The sequence below is a fragment of the Notolepis coatsorum genome (genome assembly GCF_963971535.1).
Source record: "Notolepis coatsorum genome assembly, chromosome: 4".
Classification (NCBI taxonomy): Eukaryota; Metazoa; Chordata; class Actinopteri; order Aulopiformes; family Paralepididae; genus Notolepis; species Notolepis coatsorum.
Window position 1 is genome coordinate 122,531,136 of NC_140168.1, and position 27,811 is coordinate 122,558,946.

Consider the following 27,811-nt stretch of genomic DNA (forward strand, 5'->3'; position numbering starts at 1 on the left):
ACCAGTCCTATACTAATTATACTTAACCAGTCCTATACTAACTATACTTAACCAGTCCTATACTAACTATACTTAACCAGTCCTATACTAACTATACTTAACCAGTCCTATACTAACTATACTTAACCAGTCCTATACTAACTATACTTAACCAGTCCTATACTAATTATACTTAACCAGTCCTATACTAACTATACTTAACCAGTCCTATACTAACTATACTTAACCAGTCCTATACTAACTATACTTAACCAGTCCTATACTAATTATACTTAACCAGTCCTATACTAACTATACTTAACCAGTCCTATACTAATTATACTTAACCAGTCCTATACTAATTATACTTAACCAGTCCTATACTAACTATACTTAACCAGTCCTATACTAATTATACTTAACCAGTCCTATACTAACTATACTTAACCAGTCCTATACTAACTATACTTAACCAGTCCTATACTAACTATACTTAACCAGTCCTATACTAACTATACTTAACCAGTCCTATACTAACTATACTTAACCAGTCCTATACTAATTATACTTAACCAGTCCTATACTAATTATACTTAACCAGTCCTATACTAACTATACTTAACCAGTCCTATACTAACTATACTTAACCAGTCCTATACTAACTATACTTAACCAGTCCTATACTAACTATACTTAACCAGTCCTATACTAACTATACTTAACCAGTCCTATACTAACTATACTTAACCAGTCCTATACTAACTATACTTAACCAGTCCTATACTAACTATACTTAACCAGTCCTATACTAACTATACTTAACCAGTCCTATACTAACTATACTTAACCAGTCCTATACTAACTATACTTAACCAGTCCTATACTAACTATACTTAACCAGTCCTATACTAACTAGGACTTCTCAAGAATGCTCTTGACGACACCTATAGTATCAAGAGTCCCATCGTCTCTTCTTGAGGGCTTGGACTCAGAGATCATGGTTGTGCCCTACCTGCCTTTGTCAAATGGTGTGATGATAATTTCCTCGACCTTAACATACTAAAAACTAAGGAATTAATCATTGATTTCAGGCAGACTAGTGACAAACCAAAAGTTAGCATTATACATGGCGACGATGTTCAAATAGTCAAAACATGCTGTATACATATCTAGGGACAGTGTTCGACTCTCAACTCAAGGTCGATGTAAACACAGAGTGGGTTGTCAAACGTGGACAACACAGAATTCACTTAATGCAGAAACGTAATAATTGTCCTGTCTGTGATACTATTTTATGTCATTTTTATCAATCATTCATTGAAAGTCTTTTAATGTTCTCATTTATTTGCTGGTTTAATGGGTTGTCTGTGAAGGACAAGGATAGCCTAAATGGTTTTGTGAAAGTCTGCTCAGAGATAATTGGAGCCCAGCAAAGAGACTTGATCTCCCTCTGGGAGAAACAGTTGGCCCAGAAAGCAGAAGAAATTATCAGCCAATCAGATCATGTTCTGTCCAGTGGCTTCACTGTAATGTATCAGCCAATCAGATCATGTTCTGTCCAGTGACTTCACTGTAATGTATCAGCCAATCAGATCATGTTCTGTCCAGTGACTTCACTGTAATGTATCAGCCAATCAGATCATGTTCTGTCCAGTGGCTCTCCAGTGATGAATTACCGCTACTCTAAGTCCTTGATTCCACTAAATACTGACAGAAGTCATTTTAAATTACTAGACATTCTTTTATCCTTTGATTCTTCTCAGTTATTTACCTGAATTTTAATTTAGTCCTTAGGTTGTTGTTGCAGACGGTTGTGTCTGGCTGCTGAGAGGGCCTTGACAAGCCAACAGTGTCAGTTGTCTCCTTGTTTTAATTTTTTTTAATCTTTATTCTATTTTCAATTAATGTGGCCCTTATTGGATGTTTATTTACCCCTCATGATTGCTGTGGGTGTTGGGATCACGTTTCCTAGTTGGACACTTGGCCTTGTCGTTGGGGGCACAAGTGTCTTGTGTTTTTGATTATAAATATAACAAAATGTTTTATCTTTATTTTCTGCTGCTTGTTGTTCCCTTGTATTGACCTCTGTATGTTGATCTGTTGCCTCTGACATGTAACTACCTTGTCGGAGGATGAGTTTTGTTAAGGTGTGTGTACGGACTGGGTAAGCTACAAGTGAAAGCAGATGCTATTAGCACCCAGGTGTCCGTAGCCAACAATGCTATTTGCACCCTGGGTGTATTTAGTTTCAGTTTCAGTTTCGAACCTTTATTTAAACTCGAAAGGCAACTGAGGTTTATCTCATTTACAGTCACGTCAAGTGTATATACAGAGATAAGCAAAATCATAACAATAAGACAACAAGACGACACAAAAAGCGAGAATAACAAATCAATTAAAACATGTACAACTTGATTGACAAAGGTTTTAAGGACTGTTGGAATTCATTCCATGAGCTAGGGGCATCATAGTAAAATGCAGATTTATCCAGTTCCAAGCAAACTATAGCATGGCATGCTGCTTCACTCTATATTTCATCATGCACACCTGGGAGCTTCCCAGTACAACCAGTCTGACCCTATTGGCCAGTAGAAGCTTCCCAGTACAACCAGTCTGACCCTATTGGCCAGTAGAAGCTTCCCAGTACAACCAGTCTGACCCTGTTGGCCAGTAGAAGCTTCCCAGTACAACCAGTCTGACCCTATTGGCCAGTAGAAGCTTCCCAGTACAACCAGTCTGACCCTGTTGGCCAGCAGAAGCTTCCCAGTACAACCAGTCTGACCCTGTTGGCCAGCAGAAGCTTCCCAGTACAACCAGTCTGACCCTGTTGGCCAGCAGAAGCTTCCCAGTACAACCAGTCTGACCCTGTTGGCCAGCAGAAGCTTCCCAGTACAACCAGTCTGACCCTGTTGGCCAGCAGAAGCTTCCCAGTACAACCAGTCTGACCCTGTTGGCCAGCAGAAGCTTCCCAGTACAACCAGTCTGACCCTGTTGGCCAGCAGAAGCTTCCCAGTACAACCAGTCTGACCCTGTTGGCCAGCAGAAGCTTCCCAGTACAACCAGTCTGACACTGAGCAGCTCCACTGGGAGTGGGGGTCAAGTGCCTTGCTCAAGGGCACTGCAGTGGTCGTTGAGAGAGGGAAGCATGTTTCATCTTGAGGTTAAAGGGGAACACCACTCAAAAAGAAATCATATGTTATTTCCTGTACTGTCTTAGACCAGAGGAATAACATGTATGAATAGAGGCCCCTCACACAGAATGTTTGTGCAGTTCTTTCAGGATCGCTGCATGAGCGACAGTGGCTCAGGAGGTGTCGCCTGGTAGTCGTAAGGTTCCCGGTTCGATTCCTGCTCCTCCCGGCGGCAGCAGTTTGGCACCTGGCACGGCTGCCTCCACCGTCGGTGTGTGAATGTGTGAGTGAATGTAAGGCATAAGTTGTAAAGCGCTTTGGATAAAAGCACTATATAAAAGCAGTCCATTTACGATTTACCATTTAACCATTATTGGAAAACCACTTTCAAAAGAAAATGTCTCATTTCTGTGGAGTGGTAGAGTAGGTAAAACACTGGAGAAGCATGATATTGCTATTCTACTGTGAATTATTTACAAGATCTAGTAATAACTATTGTGTTTTTGTTAACACTTTGGGTGCCGGGAAACGCTTTACAGCGTCTTTCCCGGCCATGCTCAAGGTGCCGAGGACGCTGTACAGCGTCTTTGATCTGTTTACATCTTTTTTCGATTTTCCCCGTCTGAACTTCACCGCCGAGCTTTTGGAAGAAAATTTTAACCGGAAACTGCATTTCCTCTCAAATTTCACTAGGTGGCAGTGTCCCCCTATTTTCTAACACTATCACAATAGGGGGAATATTGTACCCCACAATGAATCTGGCATTTGATTGGCCAGCATACCTGGCCAATGTAACCACAGGTATAAAACGTTAGCGCGATCCCAGAATCTACGAGGTTTTGGAGGAGAGAGAGAGAGAGAGATAGATAGAGCGATAGAGAGAGAGAGAGAGAGATTGAGAGAGAGATTTGAATTGAGATCAGCCTATAGTCTATATTTATAGTGTTATACAGTATAGTGGTAGTATCAGACTAATTGTAAGGTTTCAGCTGTGCTTTAGAAAGTACTTAGTCGTGCTAAGTAGTAGTACTATTCGAGGGATTAGTGTGTAGTCTAGGTAGTATATTTCAGTAGTAGTAATAGTAGTTTGATCAGTTAGTAGTTTCATTTAGATCAGTATGAAGAGACGTAGTGTAGGAAAGCGAGGGGACAATCCGGCGGCGGGTCGCTTTGTTCAGACGAAGCTGGCGTTTGGACCCGCGGTTGTTCAAGCAGCAGCAGCACCAACAGCACCAACGTCTTTGGTAGCTCCGATCGGAGAGAGCCGTGAGACCGTTGCTGGGCCCAGTAACGCGTCTCTCCCCGGGACCGGGAGCGGCTCTACCCGACGCAGTTCGAGGAAGAGGAAGGCTGCCGCTGTGGTCATAGCTTCTTCATGCGAGTCAGGGGACAGCGATTCGACCGCCCACGAATCTGATGGGAGCGCCGATTGGGAACCACCAGGTAATTACACGGTCTTATATATATATATATATATATGTGTGTGTGTGAAACGTGTATTTGATGATTTACATACTGTGACTATGTAACGTTAGTTCGACAAACCAACGGCGATATGCATGTGATTGTGTGTGTGTGTGAAACGTGTATTTGATGATTTACATACTGTGACTGTCTATGTAACGTTAGTTCGACAAACCAACGCCGGCGATATGCATGTGATTGTGTGTGTGTGAAACGTGTATTTGATGATTTACCTACCGCTTATTCTGTGACTATGTAACGTTAGTTTGCCAAACCTAACGCTGATATGCATTTATTATATTCTAGCTCCGGAATCATCTGACGATGATCTCGGCTTGGGTCGGAGGTATGAGTCTGATTCATCGCACGATTCAGACGTGGGAGTCGGACACGGTGGTGGTCGACGGGGCAACGGTACGTCATGTTTACTAATGCAATGTGAATATTGTTTTGTGCATGTTCAAATCGATAGTTGAATGATATAGGATATAGTAGGGATGTAGAGTACAGGCCACGCGACCATGTGCTACAGTTAGGTTGTCTTGTGTGCGTGTGTGTGTGTGTGTGTGCATGTGCACGCCCTTTGAAGTGGCTCTTTGAAGTGTGTAGCTATCATGTAAGTGATAATAGTTGCATGCTGGGCATGATACGACGTGGTGGTGGTGGTCGACGTGGTAATTGGTATGTTGCAATGTGAATATTGTTTTGTGCATGTTCAAATCAATAGTTGAATGATATAGGATATAGTAGGCATGCAGTACAGGCCACGCTACCATGTGCTACAGTTAGGTTGTCTTGTGTGCGTGTGTGTGTGTGTGTGTGTGCATGTGCACGCCCTTTGAAGTGGCTCTTTGAAGTGTGTAGCTATCATGTAAGTGATAATAGTTGCATGCTGGGCATGATACGACGTGGTGGTGGTGGTCGACGTGGTAATTGGTATGTTGCAATGTGAATATTGTTTTGTGCATGTTCAAATCGATAGTTGAATGATATAGGATATAGTAGGCATGCAGTACAGGCCACGCTACCATGTGCTACAGTTAGGTTGTCTTGTGTGCGTGTGTGTGTGTGTGTGTGCATGTGCACGCCCTTTGAAGTGGCTCTTTGAAGTGTGTAGCTATCATGTAAGTGATAATAGTTGCATGCTGGGCATGATACGACGTGGTGGTGGTGGTCGACGTGGTAATTGGTATGTTGCAATGTGAATATTGTTTTGTGCATGTTCAAATCGATAGTTGAATGATATAGGATATAGTAGGCATGTACAGGCCACTACATTTAGTTACATGGATGTGTGTGTGTGTGTGTGTGTAGATGCCTCACCCCATGCCATTTGATGTGTGTGTGTATGTGTGTGTGTGTGTGTGCAGTGTGTGTACACACACACACACACAAGATCAAAAGACATGCATCCTCTCCAACACCTTTGAACTTCGCAGTACATGGTGAGGCCTCTATATGCAAATTCCATTGATTACAGCACACACATACACAATGGCATGGACACATGGCGAGGCCTATATTTAAATGCATGGTTGTGTAGCATATGTAAAATTCCATTGATTACAACACACACACATGTACATGCTTTGATGGCCGCTGATTTATTTTGTGTTCACACAGCAGAACACTCCGAAACCGAATCCGGGGCCAATACACCAACATGCTTGGGTATGTACTAACTACATTTATGTATGTGTAAATGTATTACTATTGTGTTTTGTGAGACTTACTTACTGAATGAATTTAATCCAATTCAGATTCTGGCGCAGACCCTGCAGATAGTGACGCTGAGACTGGCAACGACATAGGATCACATTCTACTCCTGCAGGTAATTGTACATGGTGGTGACTGGCTGCTGCTAGAGCCTGGGCCTGGTGGTAGCTGGCTGCTGCTAGAGCCTGGGCCTGGTGGTGACTGGCTGCTGCTAGAGCCTGGGCCTGGTGGTGACTGGCTGCTGCAGGGCCTGGGCCTGGTGGTGACTGGCTGCTGCAGGGCCTGGGCCTGGTGGTGACTGGCTGCTGCAGGGCCTGGTCTGGTGGTGATGGTGGTAAATACAATGACAATGCGTTGCCCTAGTGTAATGTATTACATCATGTGATTCTAGAACTGGATGCTAGTCTGGACATGCCGGAACCTGTTGCAGGGCGGAAACGCACATCTAAGAGCGGTAAGTTGGCCTCACTCTGCACACCACTTCCAGCTCTGACCTCTGACCCCCACACCACGTCCAGCTCTGACATCTGAACCCCACACACACTCACTCATTCACTCACACAGTTTGTAACTACGTGGCATATGAATGTCTACAGTAGGGGTGTTATAGTATATTTGTATAATTGACAGGTCGTGGAGGAGCGAAGAGCAGGGCTGCGATCCGTCAGGAAGAGGAGAATGCCTGGTCTCGTGAGGGCTGGGTGCCTCAAAGGATCCCCTTCACAGCCCAACCGGGGTTGCTCCAGGACGCCAAGGCACTCAGATCTTACCGGCCTGCGAAATGGATGGATCTGTTCCTGACAGATGCTTTTCTGAACTCTATTGTTGCCCAGTCCAACCTCTACGCTGAGCAGTCCATTGCCCGGCTGGACCCCACGCTAACCAGTAGCAGGGCACTGCTTTGGAAGCCCCTCACATTGAAGGAGCTGAAGAAGTTCCTCGGACTCCATTTCCTTAGCAGTGTCCTGCGGAAGCCTCGCGTGGACCAGATGTGGACCACTGACGACATGATGTACACACCGTACTACTCTGATACCATGCCACGCAACAGGTTCCAATTGATCTGGCGATTCCTCCACTTTGCGGACAATACTTCCCTGGAGGTTAGAGACAAATTGTGCAAAGTACGCCCTGTAGTCGACCATGTAACCACGAGGTGCAAGGAGCTGTACCAGCCTGAACGCGAGCTCGCCATTGACGAGGGGGTGATGGCATGGCGAGGCCGCCTGACCTTCCGGGTCTACAACCCCAACAAGCCCACCCGCTATGGCATCAAGTCCTACTTCCTGTGCGAATCACGCACAGGATATTGCTTTTCATTTAAGCCATATTGTCGGGAAGGCTCGCTCCTGGGGGACACGGTCGTCGGTCTGCTTGGACGTCTGTCTGGGGCCGGCTATACGCTCTACATGGACAACTTCTACAACTCGGTACGTATGTCAGCCAGGCTCCGACAGTTGAGGACCGACGTCTGTGGTACCCTCAGGAAGCACCGGGGCGAGCCAGCCATCATCAAGAACATTACCAAACGTGACATCGGTGTGGGGGAGCGCATTGCGGTCAACAACAAGGAGGTCCTGATCGTGGCATGGCGCGATAAGAGAATCGTGAAGACCATCAGCAGCTTCCACGAGGACACTATGGAAAAGGCGATGGTGTGGAAGAAGCAGAAGAAGGGCAAAGCGCTGAGGGTGGAGATGCTCAAGCCAACATCAATCCTGGAGTACAATAAATTCATGAACGGCGTCGATCAGCTGGATCAAAATATATCGTACTATCCGGTTACACGTAAGACTGGAAAGTGGACCAAAAAGTTTGTGATGTATCTGATCCAAATATGTATCTTCAACGCGTTTGTCTTGTACAAAAAAAAGCACCCACAAGGGCATTACTCCAACCTCTTCCGGTTCACCAGGGCTGTGGCGCGGACCTACACAGACGGTAAGGAGAAGAAGATTCCTGGGGTGACAGCGGAGATGGAGGCGGAGGCGGAGGCAGGGGAGGAGGCAGGGGAGGAGGCAGGGGGTGGGGATGAGGAGGAGGCAGGGGCTGAGCAGGTGGGGCGTGTCGACCCTAGGGCCCCACTGGGGGACCCGCAGAGCAGATTAGTGGGTGGCTTTGTGAAGCATGTAATGGTTGCATACAAAGCCACCCCGAAGAGAAAGCTACCGTGTAGGAAATGTCGTGTCTGCAGTAGGCGTGGCATCAGGAGTGAGACCAGATATTTTTGCACATCGTGCAAAGTCCCCCTGCATCGTGACAAATGCTTCGCTCTGTACCACACAAAGAGGGATTTCTCTAAATAGTTTCTTTATTAGTTGTCATACAGAAGTACAGACTACTTCTAAATAATCCGGCACACAGAAGTACAGATTACTTCTAAATAATCCATCATTGTGTGATACAGACAGAACCATGTGTACCGGTACATAGTATAGCTAGCTGAGTGTAGTATAGTATAGTGTAGTATAGTATAGTATAGTATATTGTAGTATAGTATAGTATAGTATAGTGTATGGGTAGTTGCACTGTTTTCTGTACAAGACAAATGCGTTGAACACATGTATTTGGGCCACGGTTGTCGATATTGCATAGGCATGTTTGGACCACTTGCAGATGAGACGTTATGTTAGCGATCTAGCTGTATCGACTCCATTCATAATTTGCATTGTGTGTGTATATAGTTTTTTTTTATTTATCTTTTTCCCCCCTCATTTTTACCGTTTGCACAGAACCAATGGTTGCTGACAGTCACCCAGTTTAAAAAAGTATATACTGTAGGTAACATACCACACTTTTCTAATGCAGTCCATTGGCCTATTATTTATATACTTTGGAAGCATGTATTGGATATTTTTTGGTCCACAGATCATCTGGCGCTTCATCCATTTATCAATGGACAATGCAGTCATCGATGCGAGAGACCAAGTAAGATATGCCCTGTAGTTCATGTGACGTGAATGTTACCAGCAAACTTCTAAATGCACTGAAACAATGGTTGGTTATCCTCCAGTGTTCACTTTTTATAAGGTATTGTCTTTGTAAATTACCATAATCCTATACTGTGAATGTTACCAACAAACTCCTAAATGCACTGACACAATGGTTGGTTATCATCAGCCAGTGTTCACTTTTTATAAGGTATTGTCTTGGTAAATTACCATAATCCTATACTGTGAATGTTACCAACAAACTCCTAAATGCACTGAAACAATGGTTGGTTATCATCACAGTGTTCACTTTTTATAAGGTATTGTCTTGGTAAATTACCATAATCCTATACTGTGAATGTTACCAACAAACTCCTAAATGCACTGAAACAATGGTTGGTTATCATCACAGTGTTCACTTTTTATAAGGTATTGTCTTGGTAAATTACCATAATCCTATACTGTGAATGTTACCAACAAACTCCTAAATGCACTGAAACAATGGTTGGTTATCATCACAGTGTTCACTTTTTATAAGGTATTGTCTTGGTAAATTACCATAATCCTATACTGTGAATGTTACCAACAAACTCCTAAATGCACTGAAACAATGGTTGATTATCCTCCAGTGTTCACTTTTTATAAGGTATTGTCTTGGTAAATTACCATAATCCTATACTGTGAATGTTACCAACAAACTCCTAAATGCACTGAAACAATGGTTGATTATCCTCCAGTGTTCACTTTTTATAAGGTATTGTCTTGGTAAATTACCATAATCCTATACTGTGAATGTTACCAACAAACTCCTAAATGCACTGAAACAATGGTTGGTTATCCTCCAGTGTTCACTTTTTATAAGGTATTGTCTTTGTAAATTACCATAATCCTATACTGTGAATGTTACCAACAAACTCCTAAATGCACTGACACAATGGTTGGTTATCATCAGCCAGTGTTCACTTTTTATAAGGTATTGTCTTGGTAAATTACCATAATCCTATACTGTGAATGTTACCAACAAACTCCTAAATGCACTGAAACAATGGTTGATTATCCTCCAGTGTTCACTTTTTATAAGGTATTGTATTGGTAAATTACCATAATCCTATACTGTGAATGTTACCAACAAACTCCTAAATGCACTGAAACAATGGTTGATTATCCTCCAGTGTTCACTTTTTATAAGGTATTGTCTTGGTAAATTACCATAATCCTATACTGTGAATGTTACCAACAAACTCCTAAATGCACTGAAACAATGGTTGATTATCCTCCAGTGTTCACTTTTTATAAGGTATTGTCTTGGTAAATTACCATAATCCTATACTGTGAATGTTACCAACAAACTCCTAAATGCACTGAAACAATGGTTGGTTATCATCACAGTGTTCACTTTTTATAAGGTATTGTCTTGGTAAATTACCATAATCCTATACTGTGAATGTTACCAACAAACTCCTAAATGCACTGAAACAATGGTTGATTATCCTCCAGTGTTCACTTTTTATAAGGTATTGTATTGGTAAATTACCATAATCCTATACTGTGAATGTTACCAACAAACTCCTAAATGCACTGAAACAATGGTTGATTATCCTCCAGTGTTCACTTTTTATAAGGTATTGTCTTGGTAAATTACCATAATCCTATACTGTGAATGTTACCAGCATATAATGCACAGCAACAATGGTTGGTACTGATGACTTGTCACCCAGTTTATTGAACATATTTTACAATAAAAATGTTCATGGCATCAAAGTTTCAAGTTTTTTGCATTGTAAAGTATTCTGTATTTTATAATAATGTTGTCTGGACCTACACCAGTAGTTATAAAACTTACTTGTTCATTAGCGCCAGGCATATCAATCAAATGACCAACAAAGTAATCAATCAATCAAACAAATCAATCTATGAATCAAACTATCAACAAAACAATCAAACATTCTATCAAGCAAATGACCAACAAAGTAATCAATCAAACAAATCAATCTATGAATCAAACTATCAACAAAACAATCAAACATTCTATCAATCAAATGACCAACAAAGTAATCAATCAATCAAACCAATCAATCTATGAATCAAACTATCAACAAAACAATCAAACATTCTATCAAGCAAATGACCAACAAAGTAATCAATCAATCAAACCAATCAATCTATGAATCAAACTATCAACAAAACAATCAAACATTCTATCAAGCAAACTATCAACAAAACAATCAAACATTCTATCAATCAAATGACCAACAAAGTAATCAATCAATCAAACAAATCAATCTATGAATCAAACTATCAACAAAACAATCAAACATTCTATCAATCAAATGACCAACAAAGTAATCAATCAATCAAACCAATCAATCTATGAATCAAACTATCAACAAAACAATCAAACATTCTATCAAGCAAATTACCAACAAAGTAATCAATCAATCAAACAAATCAATCTATGAATCAAACTATCAACAAAACAATCAAACATTCTATCAAGCAAACTATCAACAAAACAATCAAACATTCTATCAATCAAATGACCAACAAAGTAATCAATCAATCAAACAAATCAATCTATGAATCAAACTATCAACAAAACAATCAAACATTCTATCAATCAAATGACCAACAAAGTAATCAATCAATCAAACAAATCAATCTATGAATCAAACTATCAACAAAACAATCAAACATTCTATCAATCAAATGACCAACAAAGTAATCAATCAATCAAACAAATCAATCTATGAATCAAACTATCAACAAAACAATAAAACATTCTATCAATCAAACCAATAAAACAATCTGTCAAACAATCAATCAATCAAACCATCCATCCATCCATCCCAGTCTAAATTGCTTTATAACACGTTCAGTACCTATTATCACCCCGCCGGCACACCTTTCATAAAAGTGCCTGTAACTTCTGTTCTAAATAATTTACCTCCACTTTTATCTTTTGTTGACGTTTTTTAACTTGTAATTGTGAACGAACGAAGACATGCAGAAACAAACGGTTTTTTGCATTGTGTACATCAACTTGTCGTCTTCAAATGAGCCCAACCATTTCCCCATAGTTATAATATAAAATATAGAAATAGCTCCGCTAAGATCATGAGATATGCTAGAATCGTCCAGGAATCCTGGCAACCCACAGTCATTTTCCGGATTTTTGGCCGGCACCCAAAGTGTTAATATATTTTTTATGTCCGTTCTATTTTATAATTTTTTGACTATTTTTTAACTGAATCATTTTAAACTATTTTTTACTATTTGTGTTACTGAAAACTGTAAGCGGAGAGCCTGTTGGGACGCTAGATCCTAATGTGAAACACTGTGATTTGCCATACCTTGCTACCTGTCTATCTTTTTATGCTCGCTTATGCCTGTATTTTTTACTGTTGTGAAGCACTTTGAACTGCAACCTCTGTATGAAAAGTGCTATACAAATAAAGTTATTATTATTATTATTATTATAAATCAACAAATAGCTAATGTTGTCTCTTGCACAAAATAGCCTAATGGCTTCTATGTTACAGCCATCCTGGAGGGAAGAGAACTGGATGAACATTCCGTGCCTCGATCTGTTCTGAAATTGGGTGCAGTGCCCCTTTAATGCATGACGCCATGCAGCGCTACACTGGAGACACTCTGACAGCTGAGGACATTTCAAGGTTATACAGTATTTGGGCAAAGCCTCACCGGATAGGTTGAATTCTTTTAGGACACACAACCACACACACTCACTCACACACACACACACACACACACACACACACACACACACACACACACACACACACACACACACACACACACACACACACACACACACACACACACACACACACACACACACACACACACACACACACACACACACACAGTAGATGTGTGTGTCGAGGTGACTAAGAATAGAAACAGGTCTGCAAACACAGATGTCTAAGTGACCTGTGTGTATGTGTGTGCATGCCTGTGTGTGTTTGTGCGTGTGTGCGTGTGTGTGTGTGTGTGTATGTGTGCATGTCTGTGTGTGTTTGTGTGTGCGCTTGTCTGTGTGTGTTTGTGCGTGTGTGTGTTTTCCCTATCCACTAGAACTAGTAACCTTACTAGTAGTAACTGTACATTGTATCTTAACACTTTCCGTGCCAGCCGTGCCAGTCCTATATACCCCGTTGCGTGCCACCGCTCTATTCAATGACAGAGCTCTCACATTTGTGAACGCATAAACTATATCTTAAATTATGACTATGTGTCTAATACGACCGTCGCTTATCAATGACTTGTTTGCAGTCAACATTGTCGAAACGGATTTTTTTTTTAATCGGTTCATTTCCGTTTTATGCCATTTTGAAAAACGCTCGTTTTTTAAAACTTTCAGAAAAAAAAAGATTCTGCAGGAAACGCGCTTTACTGTAATACACAAAACACGCTGTCACTTTTCGGCCTATTTATGAATAGTTTTCAAATAAACGCTAGATTATCGATAGTATATGTGTACTTATGCACGCTATAGAAGCGGGCTGAAAAATCCATTATCTTATTTCCTGATCAGCTACACACACTCACAGCCACACACACATATGGGACACGTTGATAGGTGAAAACAGCTCTGATTATCCCAATACTGGTAAAATAGATTCCTTAAAGATTATTCCAATTCCTGATCGCCATTCCAAATATCGATCGCGTTTATTGATCCAACACTGGGTGGTCGAAAGTAGTGATGCACGATATATCGGCCGCCGATATAATATCGGCCGATATGGCAGTTTTTTTACACATCGGTATCGGTCCGATATCAAGATAGGGCCGATATAAATTTTTTTTTTTAATCTTTTTCTTCTTCTTTTTACATGTTTTGGCCTTAAATAGTTTCAAAATATCAGTCATTTCTGATAAAAAATTATGCGTTTTGGAAAATAGCTCTTTATTTGATTATCATAAAAAAAGTGTTTTCTATACAGAGATATCGACATCGGTAAATATCGGTATCGGCCAGAACAGCAATATTAATATCGGTTATCGGTATCGGCCACAATTTTCACATCGGTGCATCACTAGTCGAAAGACATATTCCACGCTGTTCTGATGGTGGGCAATGACTGGGATCGTCTCCGGTTACTTGCCTGACAAGTCAAATGTGGAATCCGGACTCTTTTTTCCCCATGCGTTTCATTCAATCCAATGGGGTGCAGTACCATCCGGAGAGACGATAGGGGGCGGTATTTTCCCTGTTCGAGCTCAGACAGATCCCCACTGGTAACGTGAGGCTATATTGATGAAAAATGAATGGAAATCGATAATAAAAAAAATAACGATTAAAAATGAGATTTCTCGTCGGCTGGCACTCAGCGGTTGGCATGAACTAACGAGAAATCTCGTTGCTGGCACTCAAAGTGTTAAGAGGACACACAATGAGTCTTTACACTAAGCACTAGGGATACTCATACCGCTAAATAAAATAACATTTTAAATATTTTATATTTTAATGGATTTGTTGTGTCTATGTTATGCTGCACCTCCATGGCCTGTTGTTGAAGCCATTTGGTGTATAACAGTCTGTCAACACTGATTTATTTTTTCTTTATTATTATTCAAACCTCCTTTCAAACTGAACTTATACTTTTTGCATGCTTGATGTACGTCTGCTTTTTGTTTCATAACCGTCAATATGAAAGTTGTCATTTGGCCAGATGGTGGCGCTATAGTGCATGACTGTCCTTCGTATATCTCAAGAACTGCTCATCGCTGAGGACCCAGGGGAGTGCAGTGTAGAATTTGGTGGCATTTGGCCAGATGGTGGCGCTATAACAATGAACTTTACATTTGGCGGGTGTATTGCTGAGGATCCAAGAGAGTGCAGTGTTGAGTGTGAAGTAGATTGGATGAGCAGGTCTCCACAACGCTGCAAGCAGCCACCCCACGGGTCTCCACAACGCTGCAAGCAGCCACCCCACAGGTCTCCACAACGCTGCAAGCAGCCACCCCACAGGTCTCCACAACGCTGCAAGCAGCCACCCCACAGGTCTCCACAACGCTGCAAGCAGCCACACCACAGGTCACCACAACGCTGCAAGCAGCCACCCCACAGGTCTCCACAACACTGCAAGCAGCCACCCCACAGGTCACCACAACGCTGCAAGCAGCCACCCCACAGGTCTCCACAACGCTGCAAGCAGCCACCCCACAGGTCTCCACAACGCTGCAAGCAGCCACCCCACGGGTCTCCACAACGCTGCAAGCAGCCACCCCACGGGTCTCCACAACGCTGCAAGCAGCCACCCCACAGGTCACCACAACGCTGCAAGCAGCCACCCCACAGGTATCCACAACGCTGCAAGCAGCCACACCACGGGTTTCCACAACGCTGCAAGCAGCCACCCCACGGGTCTCCACAACGCTGCAAGCAGCCACCCCACAGGTCTCCACAACGCTGCAAGCAGCCACCCCACAGGTCTCCACAACGCTGCAAGCAGCCACCCCACAGGTCACCACAACGCTGCAAGCAGCCACCCCACAGGTCTCCACAACACTGCAAGCAGCCACCCCACAGGTCACCACAACGCTGCAAGCAGCCACCCCACAGGTCTCCACAACGCTGCAAGCAGCCACCCCACAGGTCTCCACAACGCTGCAAGCAGCCACCCCACGGGTCTCCACAACGCTGCAAGCAGCCACCCCACGGGTCTCCACAACGCTGCAAGCAGCCACCCCACAGGTCACCACAACGCTGCAAGCAGCCACCCCACAGGTATCCACAACGCTGCAAGCAGCCACCCCACGGGTTTCCACAACGCTGCAAGCAGCCACCCCACGGGTCTCCACAACGCTGCAAGCAGCCACACCACAGGTCTCCACAACGCTGCAAGCAGCCACACCACGGGTCACCACAACGCTGCAAGCAGCCACCCCACGGGTCTCCACAACGCTGCAAGCAGCCACCCCACGGGTCTCCACAACGCTGCAAGCAGCCACACCACGGGTCTCCACAACGCTGCAAGCAGCCACCCCACGGGTCTCCACAACGCTGCAAGCAGCCACACCACGGGTCACCACAACTGAATTGAATTGAATAAAATAGGCATAGAAAAAATTAAATAGATAAGATACAAGATATGCATGGTAAAAAAAGACATGCAAGCAGCACATCCGGAGACCAAGCGAGCATGTGTTCTGAACGCTCACATGCTCCAAACAGCCTCGCCCGAATGGGCACTCCGCTAGTCAAAATAAATAATAAACAACAACTACTGCCAATTATAATTATTAGACTTTGAATTTTTAATATTCGAATTTGGCAAAACGTGTGCTTTTGCTTAGGTAAGTGCATGCAGTTGCTTAGTAAGATAAGATGAGATGAGATAATATAATAATTTATTGTCTGTGTTGGTACAGACATGTGTTTTGTGTCATTGTGCTAAGCTAACGTGCAGCCAGATAGGTTTCCACTGAACGCACAGAGAGGAAACTGGTATCTATCTTCTTGTCTCTCTCTGGAGAAGATGGTAAGCAAATTTCCCAAAATGTTGGCGTGTTCCATCCTACTTATTGAATGTGGCACAAATTAGTTTTTGATTCTTTTCAGTTTCCACTTGGGGGATCTGAAGCGCCTATGTGAGGGTAGCAGCTCGTATTATTCTGTGTGTAATACATGTGAGGATCTTCTATGATCTTATGGGTCAACATATTTGTAGTGTAACTTTCCAGAAATGTTTGGTTTATGGATTTGCTGATTATCTTTGAGGCAATTTTAAGCAGGCTGGCCACTCTGGATTTTGCCTGGAACGTGATGCTTAGTGGTGCAACTCGATAAAAAATGTTAATCGAATTAATTCGACACTTTATAGTTAATTTATCGAAATTAATCACATTTTAATCGCATATCAATATTTGATGCGAAAAGCTAAAATGTTCAATTCAAATTAATTTTGGTATACGAGTGAATCAATGAATATACATTATATGTTTAAGCAGCAAAATCCTGTATTAGCTACTACACCAACAGATCAATGCTATTTTTAACAAAGTGCAGCAATTTTAGGAATAATATATATAGCGCAAAGGACCTTTTGTAAACTCAAGCACTTTCGAGGTAAAAGTAAAACGCAGTACTTTCAAGTACATTCCAGAACAGTTGACCATTGGAAAAAAAGAACTCTTGATTGATCTCAATTTCTCTTATTTAAATTTTTTTATGAACCAGACTATGAAAAACTATTTGCGATTTATTATACTTTATACGTATAGCACATGTATGAGTCTGGTCTCCTTTGAAGGGTAACATTCTTACACAATAAAGAAAAATCATCATGCGATTAAATGCATCAATTCTTTTAACTTTTAATTCTTTCTGTAGTTAATTAATCGAAATTAATGCGATAAAGTCCCAGCCTTAGTGATGCTGTTATACCAGATGTAATGATTTAGTAAGCACAGAGCATGTGATTTAGAACTATAGCTTCAGGGAAAAAATTTCAACCCAAGTTAAATCCATATCAACTGGATCACTTCCCTTCAGAGGTAATATTAGCGTAGCCTACTCCATGGTTCATGCATAGGCCTACTCCTGTCCTCAAACCTATTTACAATCAATACAAAAGTTTTTTCAGAATAAAAACCGACAATCAAAATATAGCATAAGAAAACAGCTAGCCTTTATTTATCAAATAGCATGAGATGAACTTAGACATAATAATGAGAAGAACTTAGACAAACAGACGAGCAAGGGCGCATGGCAACTGCAGAGGTCAGATGAGCAGGCTCAGAATGAGGTCATGACAAAACTACTTTTTTTTGTCAGCGGGGCCACAATGACTAGCGGATGACCGAGTTCATCTTACTACAGTTTGTCGTTGACTGAATGACCTCACATAGTCACATGGTTTCTGATAATAACTGGCCCTGCTATGAGTCATGCAGCATCCAACACTCTTGGGGCTCTGGACAGTGTGTGTGTGTGTGTGTGTGTGTGTGTGTGTGTGTGTGTGTGTGTGTGTGTGTGTGTGTGTGTGTGTGTGTGTGTGTGTGTGTGTGTGTGTGTGTGTGTGTGTGTGTGTGTGTGTGTGTGTGTGTGTGTGTGTGTGTGTGTGTGTGTGTGTGTGTGTGTGTGTGTGTGTGTGTGTGTGTGTGCGTGTGCGTGTGTGCATGCGTGCGCGTGTGTGTGTATATGTGCCCCTGTGGATCCATTGTTGGGCTGAGGCTGAGTTGATCTATGGGGATAAAATGCTGTGTGTGTGCGTGCGCATGTGCATGTGTGCGTGTGTGTGTGTGTCCATATTGTAGTGTCTAGTAGGAGGCCAGATCCAGACTTCCCACTGACACATTTGTAAGAGGCCATCCTTCAAGGTTAACACACAAGAGACAGAGACAGACTGCATGCCTGTCCATCTGTCTGTCTACACCCCTGTCTGTCTGTCTGTCTGTCTGTCTGTCTGTCTGTCTGTCTGTCTGTCTGTCTGTCTGTCTGTCTGTCTGTCTGTCTGTCTGTCTGTCTGTCTACATCCCTGTCCATCTGTCTATCTACACATCTATCTATCTATCTATCTATCTATCTATCTATCTATCTATCTATCTATCTATCTATCTATCTATCTATCTATCTATCTATCTATCTATCTATCTATCTATCTATCTATCTATCTATCTATCTATCTATCTATCTATCTATCTATCTATCTATCTATCTATCTATCTATCTATCTATCTATCTATCTATCTATCTATCTATCTATCTATCTATCTATCTATCTATCTATCTATCTATCTATCTATCTATCTATCTATCTATCTATCTATCTATCTATCTATCTATCTATCTATCTATCTATCTATCTATCTATCTATCCATCCATCCATCTATGTATCTGTCTGTGTCCCTGTCTGTCTGAATGCCTGCCTGTCTGTCTGTCTGTCTGTCTGTCTGTCTGTCTGTCTGTCTGTCTGTCTGTCTGTCTGTCTGTCTGTCTGTCTGTCTGTCTGTCTGTCTGTCTGTCTGTCTCTCTTAGAAATTAAGAGTTGCATGTCCTAATACCCTGAAAACCTGAAAAATACTTAGAAATCACATCACACACCATCTGTCTCTCCCTCTCTCTCCCTCCCTCCACCTCTCCCTCTCCCTCTCTCTCAGTGAATAAAAGGAGCTTCATTGAGTGGATAGGGCACATCTGACAGTGTCAGACCCGGAGAGCAACCATACCGGAACCTCAGTGAACGAGGGCAGAGCTGTACTGATAAAAGACTAAATTCATAAAAGGCTAAGAGGACTCTGAGCTCAAGACAACAGACAGCCACTCTGTCGAACTATGCCCTCTGTACGTGTGCGCATACATGGGTGCTAGTGTGTTTGTGTGTGCTAGTCTTCTTTGCATGTACGTGCACGTGCGTGCGCATGTATTGAATTTTACACGTGTGCAGGGGTGTAAAGTACTTGAGTAATTGTACTTTGTTACAATACTTAAGTACTGTTTTGGGGGATTTGTACTTTACTTGAGTATTATTAGGTTTGTATACTTTGTACTTTTACTCTATTACATTTCAGAGAAAAAAAACACACTTTTTACTCCTTACATTTAAAATGCAGACCTACAAAGAACAAATCTCACAGGTCCAACCATTTTAATTAGTATATTTTAATTGTTTATCTGGCCGAACTAACGTTAACGTTATTAATCCTGCGAGGTGCAAGTAAACAGCCAATCAAATCCCCATCAATGGAAAATGAACCCGCCCATACCCATGCTGATTGGTCCTTGTGCAACACTAGAAAGCGGGGATCTTTGATTAAACACCTGCTATCAGAAGAATAGACAGTCAAATCCGCATTATGCTGTGGTTAATATTGTGATATTATTCAGGGTACTCCCAGTATTCTGTCTTTAATATTGTGATATTATTCAGGGTACTCTAGTATTCTGTCTTTAATATTGTGATATTATTCAGGGTACTCCAGTATTCTGCCTTTAATATTGTGATATTATTCAGGATAATCCAGTATGCTGTGGTTAATATTGTGATATTATTCAGGATACACCATTCTGTTTTTAATATTGTGATATTATTCATGCTGTGATGTGAATGCCGTCCATGTTAGTTTACCTTCAATGGAGAAGTGCATTAAATAATTGTAATGCAAAAAAAGTGTCCACTGTTCTTTCATTCCAGCATTGTCTATCGCAGAACACATTCCATTGTGGGCAGAGTGTATGCTTGGTTTCATTCCAGCCTTGCCTAAACACCAGCTGATGATTTCACTAATTGGCTCACCTCTTCAACTAACTCACCTGGTGCAATGTGTAGTTAAAATGAAAACTTGGCCGACGATGGAATGAGTTTGAGACCCCTGGTCTATCCCTTTCCAAAAAAAATTTACTTTTACTTTTTAGTACTTAAGTATATTTAAAAGTAGGACTTTTTTTACTTTTACTCAAGTGTGTTTTTAGCCAGATACTTTGACTTTTACTTAAGTCAGATTTTGAGACGGTACCCATACTTTCACTTAAGTATAATTTCTGGGTACTTTTTACACCCCTGCACGTGTGTTCTACTGTGACTTCAAATGTAAATTAATGTGTTTTACGGCGAGACGGTCATGATTAATTCATGAGCGCAACACGGTGCTATGATCAAGTATGCATAGATTGTATCATTCGTGCACAACCATACGTGATCAAGTACTTATTCTACCAAATGGGGGGGCTGTAACCTGCATACAGTAGTATGCAGGGATTTGCCTATATTTGTTTGCATTATTGTATTCAAATCGTGTGTGTTATATTTTGGTGCCATTTACTTGATGCTGTGAATTGAATCTTTTGTGTACTCAGGGGTCTCACTTGTATGAGATTTTAATCTCAGTAGAACTTGACTAAATAAAGGATTAAAAAAATCAATTATAATCACAAACGTTCCATTGCTGAGAGCATGTGAACCACATCCGGTATAGTGTCTCGCTCGAGGCATCTGAACCCTTTCACAAGCCACACGACAGAAGGTTAACCCTTTCACTGCCACACAACAGCCGGTTAACCGTGTGATAGTAAAGGGTTAAAACCTTCTGTGTATTGTCGCCGTGAAAGTGTTAACCGTTTTGGTAGTGCGGCAGTGAATGGGTTAAAGGACCATACCAGTGTTATTACATGTCACTGCCTGTTGTCAACATCGGCCAGTTTACATAAACCTCGACCATCCCCCCCCCCCCCCCCCCCCCAAATTGCTTTGTTTTTTTTAGATATCGCATTTGTTTACACTTTGTCCATATTTGATAAACGTTAAAGAATGTACCTGAAAATGTCTGCCAAAGTTAACTAAAACTCAATGTATTGTTCAAAGCCATCTTCAAGCTAAAAATGTGAGTTTGAAATGCTAAAAATAGAATGACGTGTTACACCTGTTCAAGCCGGTGGTGGTTATAAGTAAATATGAAAAAGAGAGCAAATACATTTTCACAAGCTTCCCAGTTGGTTCGGACCCCGTTCATGAACTGTGACCACGAGACTTGGAAGTAGAGGTGATTTTGAATGGCTTGTTTTAAAGTAATACAGTAATTCTAGATCAAATAAATGATGTAGTGATTTAAAAAATTTGGTGAATTGCCTACCTATGTTCATGTACAATGTTTTTTACACACCGTTTCAACATGAATGGCAGTGAATGACATTTAAAAATGTAGGCTGAGTTAGGGCTGGGCGATAAAACGATAACGATAACTATCGCGATAAATTATTTCCTCGAAATAAACATGAAACGTGGTCGCAAAGTTTCGATATATCGATTTTCCAAGCTTGGCTCCGTTCCAATAGTATCTCCTCCGTTCAGCCTCGGCTCAACACACTCACTAACAACAACCAGCGTTACGTGATGACGTACTTACGCACAACAGCTAACAACCAATCAGTGAAGGAGATGGCCGAGACCCGGAAGGAGGTAGGACTCACTCAACAAGGCTTGCTAGGCTAATTAGCTTCCACGGCATTGTTTTATATATTTACGTGCCGAGTATGTGTGTGTTTTGAATTCTGAGGCCACGTTTATGGTAGTGTGGGATATACAGTGGACGCCGTTTCAATATATTGTGGCGGAAGAGAGTATTTTAGTGTCATATTTAGCACATTGTCATGGAATACTCCGCTTAGAACCAACAGGCTGGCTAGGTTAACTAGCTTGCACGTCGCTGTTTTTATATATTTACGTGCCGAGTATGTGTGTGTTTTGAATTCTGAGGCCACGTTTATGGTAGTGTGGGATATACAGTGGACCTCGTTTCAATATATTGTGGCGGAAGAGAGTATTTTAGTGTCATATTTATTGTCATGAGATACTCCGCTTGTCGGCTAACGTGCGCAGACTGATGACGACATCAACTCGACTTGAGACATTCGCAGCAGCATAAGAAGTTAATTAAACTTGACGGACATTATATCGACGATAATTATCGATATCGAATTATATGAAAATAATTTTATAATTTTATCGCGATAACGTTTTTGGTCATATCGCCCAGCCCTAGGCTGAGTGCAGCTGGGTAGAGCAGTGGACTAAGCACTCGCCTACCAGAGACTCTGGGATCGAATCCAGCTGTCAGCGGTACCTCCGGCTTGGTCAGTCGTCCCTACTAACACAATTGGCAGCGTTAGCGGGTGGGAAGCCGGTGGAGTATGTGTCCTGGTCGTTGTAAACTGTGACTCCTACTGGTCGGTCGGGGCGCCTGTTCATCAGGGAGGGGAGGAGATCTGGGGGAAATAGCATGAACCTCTGCATACGTTACGTTCCCCCATTGAAACTCCTCGCTGTCAGCCAAGCGGCTAGCGGCTCCACATGTATCGGAGGAGGCATGTGGTAGTTCTACACCCTCCCCAGGAAGGCAATGGGGCAATGCACGCAACGACCAGGAAGGGAATTGGCATAACGACTAAATTGGGATGAGTGAAAAATACAGAAAGCCCAAAAATAAATATTATTAAAAAGATATATTAAAAAAAAGTAGGCTGAGGCTTTTGGCAGCTTTATATTTATTTATTTTAAAGGTTTCTATGGTCTCTTCAAGAGCCTTGAATCCCACATATAAACCACCACACAGTCAACCGCCCACCTTAACCTCTCCGAAAGAAAGCCTCATCAGGGTTGTGGGTTGTGGTGGATGTCTCGGGGTCTTGGCCAAGAGTGCACCACCGAGGTCATGGATCAGCTTCTTACCGTCTTCTGTCCGTGGTCTGTCAACGTGGTTTAGACGTGGAGTTCATTGCTGGGTTAAGTACTTCTATTCTATTCATAATGTGCTTACTACATATATCTATTCTATTCACATAATATGCTTAACACTTGTATCTATTGCTATGTCCGCCCATCACAATCACGCAAACTGTCTAACGCCTGTCCCGTCTCCCTGTGAGTGGCTGTCTCAGAGTGATGATCGGCGTGTTGGACGCCCCGTGATGACGACCGGGAGGATGCGACCCTCTCTGCGCCGCCCCTGTGCCTCAAATAGATCCGCTATCAGCTCTATCTTTAATCTTTCAAAATGTTCAGTTGCTATCGCATGCACTCATCTGTTTCACCACACATGAGTGCATGCTTATCAACTGTTCGCCTGTTTTACTGCAACACTACTATCACCGACATCTAAGAAGGGAGATCCCCCCTTGAATTGCCCTTCTAAGGTTTCTCTCCTCCACATTGCCTGTGGTGCATTTTTTCCTATCGCTAGGTTTTAGTGAGTTTTTCCTTACCTTCACGTGGGGTATGTCTGGGAGTGTTGCATTTATTTTTAAAAAAAATGGACTTTATGGTGTTTTTGTTTTGTTCTTGACTTATTGTGATGTTTCTTCTTGACTTGTTTAAAGAAGACGTGTCCGGCCCATGGGGACATTAACGTGTGTTGTCGGGCCTTACAAATACATTTTATTTGATTTGATTTGATTTGGGTTCAATTTCAGTTGGCCAAATTCAAAATCTCAACATAAATCGCAGTTTTATCAAATCACAATAATAAACCTTCCTTCTCAATTGCTTTTTAATAAAGGATGGAAAAGTCTTAACAACGGTTTTCATTAGAACTTTGAAGAAAACCCCACATCCTTCACTGGAATTGAAAAGTGAATTGCCCCACCCCATTTGCTGCTGATAGACAGATGCCTGAGCTGGCCTCGCAGCAGGTAACAAGTAGCACAGTGTCTAGTGTGACACGTGGCAGATAAGACACAGGTGGCGTGTGTGTGATATTGTGAATAAATAATCAATTCATCTGTTCACCGGGCGGCCGGCACATGGCCGTGACCATTGATCTTATTACATTTAATTAGGGGCGTGGCTGTAACGCAACCCAAAATTCAACACACACACACAACCGCACACAAGCATGCGGGCATTCAAGCACGTGCACAGACACGAGTATGTACGCGTCCACACACACACACACTTGAAACTGTATGCACGCAAGCGCCCACACACGCGCACACACACACACACACACACACACACACACACACACACACAGACTTTTCCTTTTCAAAGCTGCAACTGAGTCCCCCCCCATACCCGTCTGCCCCCCACCACACACACAGACACACGCAGATCAACCCCGAAATCCAGACCCTGAAGCCAAATTATGCCCAGTTTGCACTAATCCTTCTCTGCTGCTTGTCTGGATCCTACACAAGCTTCCAAAGCAGCTCCAATGTGTCTAGAGAGATGCACAATAGCACAAAGAAAAGACAAGCAAGTCTCATTGTCTCACGGTGACATGCCTTGATGATTAGGTCTGTGTGTGCGCGTGTGTGTGTGTGCATGTGTATTTATGTGTGCGCTTATGAGTGTGTGATTATGCATAATGTGTGTGTGTGTGTGTGTGTGTGTGTGTGTGTGTGTGTGTGTGTGTGTGTGTGTGTGTGTGTGTGTGTGTGTGTGTTGTGCGTGCGTGCGTGTGTGTGAGAGATAAACAACCTTGTCCTTGTCTGGATGTGCATGCGCTTGTGTGTTTTTTGTGTGCATGTGTGTGCCTGTGTGTGTGTGTGTGTGTCTCAGCAGGGGAAACTGGCAGCCTTGAGGTTCAGACCTGCACCTGCCATGGCGGAGAGATCAGCCCTTCTCAAAGAAAGAAAGGAGAAAGGAGAAAGGAGATAGAGAGAGAGAGAGAGAGAGAGAGAGAGAGAGAGAGAGAGAGAGAGAGAGAGAGAGAGAGAGAGAGAGAGAGAGGAGGGAGGGAGTGAAATAGAGACCCCACTGATTACTAGTGTAGAATAGATATAACCTGCGTTCACACCGTGCTGTCTGCAGGATGTGTGCGCGCGCTTGTGCGTGTGACCCACCCCAGCCAGTCAATTATTTTGAGACAATTATCTAGACAATTAAGTCTCTCAACAAGGGCTCTTTTCATTGAGCAGATGACCACGCGCTACCCCAATTCAACCGACCATGATCCCTAAAAAAAATAGTCTATATTTCTCCAGAAGCGAATTCTCTACCGTCTGCCATTCGCGTGTATATGTGTCTATATTGCTCATCATATATCCGTTCCTCCGGTACATTATGTCCCGCTACCGGCGGCAGTCTATGTGACCAGACTGCAAAAGACCGGTGGCAGATTTCATAATTTTTTTCCCCCATATCTGTCCATCATCCACTCTTGGTCAATGAACCCCCTTTATGCCATCTCATCATCAAATATAATTCAATCAATCAATGTGGGATGGAAGGAAAAGTGACCGATTTAAGTTATAAATTACAACAACCCCTATATAGGTCTCGGTCAATCAATGTGGCCATGATTGGCCGCAGACATGCAGACAGATGCGGGTTATTGGCTGAGTGGGGTTTTTAAAACAGCTGCATGTATTGCCGCAACGCGTAACTGTAACAACTAGTTCCATGATGCCGGGTGTAACAGCGGCCTGTCCGAGCCGCGCGCCCGGTGGTGGACCGTTATAATCAGAGGGGAAAGGCTCGGCCATGGAACCCCCTCAACAAAGAACAGCTAATATCGCTTACCTTTCACTGCCAACAGAGACAGCGCCAGAAAGAGAGACCACGCCGAGAATTTCCCCATCATGGCTTAAAAAAAAAAAAGTCCAAAAAAATATCGTTATTATACTTTTAGTAAAGCAGATATTTTACTGTTTTACGGCCTGGTTGCGTGGCTATAGAGAGGCAGTTGAGCGCCTTTATTTTGATCCACCCGCTATAATATACCACACAGCTACAGACCGGTGCAGGAGGAGCGAACTGTTGGCTGCAACCAAGTCTGTCTGCAGTGCGAACGGAATGAACCGGAGCGTGTGTGTGAGTGTGTGTGTGTGTCAGTGTGTGTGTGAGTGTGTGTCAGTGTGTATGTGTGTGTGAGTGAGCTCCACCACCACCCCGCCTGCATACGAAGAAGAGCCCAGGAAAAAGGCAGCGTGTAGAATCACGTTACACGGGAGCGAAGGGCGGATCCTTTCTCCCCCCCCCCTCTCTGTTGGTTCCCTTTCTCTGGGGGAGAAGAAACCGATTTAAATCCCGTTATTTAATGTCCTGATGTTGAAACTAGGTCTTTGGGCATAATTAGGCCGAGACAATAATTCCCCAACTTCTCTGTTGAATACGAAGTACACTATGAATTGAAAATGGGGGACCCTGATGTAAACAAGACAAACGTCTTTCTCTGGTCTGCATCCCCTTAACAATTGTGTGTATTGAGCCGTACTGTATTGTAACCATTGTGCAATCTGTTAAATAAAGTGTTAATTAATTAATTAATTAATTAATTAATTAATTAATTAATTAATTAATTAATTAATTAATTCATTCATTCATTCATTCATTCATTCATTCATCCATTCATCCATTCATCCATTCATCCATCCATTCATTCATTCACAATTCGATTCTGTTCTGTTCAATTCTAGTCTATTCAAACGAAGTGTTATAGGCTATTTTCTATTATATTCATAGTAATACTATTTTAGACCCTTTTACCCGTGGAGTTATACCATATTATAAGTGTATTATGAAGTTTATGTTTTATCAGTATAGATCTCAGTCGTTCAGACGGGTGGTCAGATCGTCTTGTAACCAGAATATCACAGCTTCAGTCCCATTCCACACCCCAGTGCTAGTACCCTTGAGCAAGACACTGGACCCCCAACCTGCTCCGCGACCCCTCCAGTGACATAGGCCTACTTGTCTCAGGGGAACAGGTCAACGAAATAAATCAATAATTACACTGTGCGCAATGCTGCGAAAGGAATAGGATGCTCTGATTCCGGTAAGAGTTGATGAAGGCAGGATTTGGACGTTAGAGAGATGACATCACGATGAGACAGCATTAAGAAGAGCCATGTTAGCTAAGCCTGAGCTCAGCCAGTCGCATCACTTTATAGCGATTGTCTTCTATTGTTAGTCTTTAATGTGTTTCTATATTGAGGGTGACACGAGACTTGTCACTAGGTCATATTATTTAATGTGACGTTAAAGGGGAACACCACCCAAATTAAGAATTAAAATGTGTTATTATCCTGCTGACTTATTGTACAGAACTTTTAATTCGCTTTGGATAAAAGCGTCAGCTAAATGACTAAATGTAAAGTAAGGCTCAATCTTGTGATGTCATCAGGTGT

At 42.3% G+C, this 27,811-nt stretch overlaps 1 protein-coding gene across 1 annotated transcript in view; it reads right to left on the reverse strand.

The window, feature by feature from the left end:
• The window catches only part of cd99l2 (CD99 molecule-like 2), a gene marked incomplete at its 5' end in the record, with an annotated part of 77,688 nt that extends 51,426 nt beyond the window's left edge, over nucleotides 1-26,262 (reverse strand). Inside the window, one exon of the mRNA XM_084312090.1 lies at nucleotides 26,205-26,262. Within this exon, the coding sequence (XP_084168216.1) occupies nucleotides 26,205-26,262 (58 nt within the window). The remainder of the gene's footprint in view (nucleotides 1-26,204) is intronic.
• Nucleotides 26,263-27,811: the final 1,549 nt, after the last annotated feature.